At 34.8% G+C, this 4435-nt stretch overlaps 1 protein-coding gene across 1 annotated transcript; it reads right to left on the bottom strand.

The window, feature by feature from the left end:
- Positions 1-1999: 1999 nt before the first annotated feature.
- On the bottom strand, positions 2000-4017 carry LOC141552652 (olfactory receptor 1E5-like). The gene is made up of 2 exons (XM_074284718.1): positions 3958-4017; positions 2000-2950 (listed from the first exon to the last, which is right to left on the bottom strand). Exons 1-2 carry the CDS (start codon positions 4015-4017, stop codon positions 2000-2002), a joined length of 1011 nt encoding a protein of 336 aa, XP_074140819.1.
- Between the last annotated feature and the right edge of the window lie 418 nt (positions 4018-4435).

Genomic DNA, 4435 nt, shown 5'->3' with positions numbered 1-4435 from the left:
AACTGGATATACTTTTTTATCCAGTACAATCTTTGTCCATGACCTTCTGTCATTTCTTCACAAGGAATTTTGCCCAATATTTTGGGGGCCCTTTTTAAAGTTTCTGAACATCACGGGTATATCAATGAGGCATGTATATAACTCACACATACACAAACACACACATATTGTTCATTTCTTGTCTTTTGATACATGATTGCCCTACCTTCTTGTCTGATCACAGCTCTTTAATGATATTTTCATTAAGTCATTACTCCAATCTATAGCCACAAAGAATATTTTTATAATATTATAATATAATAGAACATTTTAAAATCTAATGTATATATATGTACTTATATATATATATATATATATACATATATATACATACACATACACACATACACACATATACACACACACACACGCATATATATATATATATATATATATATATATATATATATATATACTTGGCTGAGGGAATTGGGATTAAGTGACTTGCCCAGGGTCACACAGCTAGGAAGTGTTAAGTGTTTGAGGCCAGATTTGAACTCTGGTTCTCCTGACTTCAGAGCTGGTGCACTATCCATTGTGCCACCTAGCTGCCCCAAAATGTATATATTTTAAAAAATAATACTATACTTGTATTTTTAAAAACAGTATTTATAATTTCATTGGTATGGGGGGAATATTGGTAAGGAAACTTCTTTCACAAATATATTAATAAATCTGTAACTTACCCTTTTAATGAGTTACCTGGTTTAGAGCAATTAGGAATCATTTTTAAATTAAGCTGTTTTAACTAACAATTCCTCCTTCCCCCAATGAAAAGGCATTATAATATTCCCATCTTAGGGAAAACTATCCTAATAATATAAACATAGCTGAAACAGCACTTCTGTGAAGTCCTGGCTTTGATGGTTACTAGCTATGTAATTTTGGGGAACTTACTTCATATGATCCTACAGCATTTTGTAAAATGAGGGTAATAATTCTAAGTGTACTATTTACTTCATAGTTATTATAAAGATTAAATGAAACAATGAGTATAAAAGTGGTTAATAATCTTAGAGTAACATTGTTAGCTATTGATAGTGATGATTGAAATGGCCCTTTTCTAAAGGATCTTACAATCTATCTGGGTGAGTTAGGACATTGACATGTGAAAAGCTTAGTAATCTCAATATATTGAAATAACTGTCCTAGGTCATAGGAAAAATATTTAATAAGACTGAATATAAAAAAATTGTTAAATGAAATATAGAGGCATAGTATTTTAGGAGCTCTGAGGATAGATTAATCTATCTTTAAGCAGAGACGGTCCTTGAATGCTTTTAAAAGTTAGTGTCTAATAAAAAGTCTAACAATAGTATTTTGTTATTCAGTCATTTCAATTGTTCCCAACTCTTCATTATCTCCACTTGGTGTTTTCTTGGCAAAGTCAGAGGATTAGTTTGCCATTTTCTTCTCTTGCTTATTTTATAGATGAGAAAACAAAGTTAAGTGACTTGTTCAGTGTTATGCAGCTAGTAAGTATTTGAGGCCAGATTTGAACTCAGAAAGATCAATCTTCCTGACTCCAGGTGCAGTACTTGAACCATTGCACTATTTAGTTGCCCACTAGCAATAGTATATATTTAATAAAAATTGATTGAATGACTGAAGATGAATTTGAGTTGGATTTTTAAGGATAAGGTGAACTGAAATACAAAGGTGGGGAAATATGTACAAAACTAGACTATTTGGAATGTAGGCTATGGGCAGGGGAGTAGAGGGCTTGAGGCAGGAAAAGTCAGTTAGGGATGGAAATATTGAATAGTATTTGTTCAGGGGAGAAATGTAATAAAAAGTGTATTGAACAAAGATAACTTGCTCTGAAGATATATGGGAAAGGAATCAGTGAAATGGAAGCAAAGTGATCAAAAAGGATATGTTTCAATTCCAACTTTCCAAATTATTATTATAATATATATTCTCACCTTTATTTTAAAGAATTATGATACAAGCCTCAATATCATAGTTTCAGAGAGAAGGGGAATTTTCTTCCTTCCAGGAGTTTCTTGAAAGCCCCTTTTATATCTTGATTCCTCAGACTATAGATAAAAGGGTTCAGCATTGGTGTTACCACAGTGTACATGATGGACATGACTGTCTCCTTGACTGTGGAGTTGTTGGCTGAAGGACACAAGTAAAGCCCAATGATTGTCCCATAGAAGAGAGAGACCACTGAGAGGTGGGAGCTACAGGTAGAAAAAGCCTTGCGGATGCCCCTCACAGAGGGCACCTTGAGTATAGAAAAAAGAATACGGGAATAGGATGCAATAATTAGCAAAAATGGTATTACAATAACAAGCCCCCCAAAGATAAAGATCATGAGCTCATTGATGTGAATGTCTGAACAAGCCAGTTTCAGCAGAGCAGACATGTCACAGAAGAAATGGGGGATTATGTTGCTGTTACAGAAGACTATCTGAGATACCAGTAGGGTATGCAGTAAGGAGATGGAGAAAGTCAGGACCCAGGACAGTGCCAGAAGGGAACCACATAACTTAGGGCTCATCATGACTGTGTAGTGCAATGGGTAGCAGATGGCCACATACCGGTCATAAGCCATGGCTACCAGCAGGAAACTCTCCACATCTGCAAATAAAAGGAAGAAGTACAATTGGGCCAGGCAGTTAGTGTAAGAGATGATTGGCTTTGAACTCTGCATGTTTACCAGCAGTTTGGGGATTGTCACAGAGGAGAAGCACATATCAGAGAAGGACAGATTGGTGAGGAACAAATACATGGGTGTATGGAGGCGGGAATCCACATAGATCAAGAGGATGATGAGCATGTTCCCAAGGACTGTTGTAAGATAGGCATAGAAAAGGGCCTTTAGCTCTGGTTGAATAGGCATGCCCAGGAGAAGGAATTCAGAGATAATAGTTTGATTCCCATTTTCATCATGAACTTGCTTCATCTGAAAGAAAACAAAAATTCATTCATTAAAGAAAATTAAACTAAGATTTTTTTGTTTTGCTTTGTTTTTGATTTTAAAATGATTTTTAATAAATACACATCTCTTTTAGGAGTTTGTTTCTAGCATAACAGGGTTGAAAGGAGACTTAGCAATCACCAAGTCTAGTCCTTCATTTTATGTGATGAAATAGAGGTTCATAGAATAGATATGTGAATAAATGGTTGAACTGAGATTTAAACAGGTCCCCAATTTTATCAAGTATTCTTTCCCCTTGTCTGTTCTCAGCTGATAAATACTGGACCAAATTAATTTGTTAGGCAGTGAAGTCCAGGCACCTTGAGTATTCAAATTTAGGTTGAATGGACACCTATTAGGGATCTTTCTGTGGGTATTCCTCTTCTGGGTAAATGATTAACTGGATGACCTCTTAAAAGTCTATGCATTTCAGCTGTTCTTCTTCCAATTAACCATCTTACTAGTTATGTGATCTTGTGATGATCACATTTTGGGACCAGCATTTTGTTATCCTGAAATGTTCAACCAAGACCTGTTTCCTGGCACATAAATCCAACTCATTACTTTAGCATTCAAGATTCTGCTAATTAGGGGAGCAATGTATTTGGGCTGCAAAAGTAGAATAAAACAACTCTGGCCAATATATCTAAGGAAAGTATCAGCATCCTTTCCAGAATGAATTCCAGAATTCAATTCCAGCAGGGAATTGAATGAATTTGGCCAAATCTTTTGAAGGAAATGAGTTCCACTGAAGGTATTTGTTAGGTAGACCCACCTACCAAAGAAAATAATAATATTTAAGTAACTAGGGAGAACCTTGTGGCTTGTGGCTTGTAAGTTGTCCTACAGATTTTCTTATCTTTCTTTGATCAAGTTAAAATCAGAGAATCATGGAATTTTAGAGTTGGAAGGAGTCTCAGAGACCATTTAATCTAGCTCTTACTTGAACAGAAATCCCTCTTTGTAATATTCCTGACAAATGGTCATCTCACCTCTTCTTGAAGATTTCCAGACTTAGAAAGCTCACTGCTTTTCAAAAAAATTTGTTCCATGGTTGGTAGGATCTTAATCCAAACAATGATCTATGAAAATAGAAAAACAGAAGGAGCTTGGGGGTTGGGAGATTTGATTTAGAATTTCAATTCAACTATTTGTTTACTGTTTGACTCAAGATAACGATTTTTTTTGGGCAATAGTTTTTTCACTTACAAAATGAGGAGTTTAGATGAAATCTCAGATCCCTACCATATCTTATACTCTGAGGTTCTATATGATCTCAAAAATACATATTTATTAAAATGTATGATTTTAAAAAAATTATTGCCAGAGGTTCCTTCCAGCTTAAGTAAGAAAAACAAATTCCAGTTTAAGTTAAAAAAACATAAATTGGGAAAAATATCATCTTTGTTTAAATTCTTTATTCTCAGCCTGTCCATCTCTCCAGAACAGAAGATCCTTTCCTATACTCTC

This window comes from Sminthopsis crassicaudata, chromosome 2 (genome assembly GCF_048593235.1).
Source record: "Sminthopsis crassicaudata isolate SCR6 chromosome 2, ASM4859323v1, whole genome shotgun sequence".
In the NCBI taxonomy this organism is placed as follows: Eukaryota; Metazoa; Chordata; class Mammalia; order Dasyuromorphia; family Dasyuridae; genus Sminthopsis; species Sminthopsis crassicaudata.
This window is presented reverse-complemented; position numbering and strand designations above follow the sequence as displayed.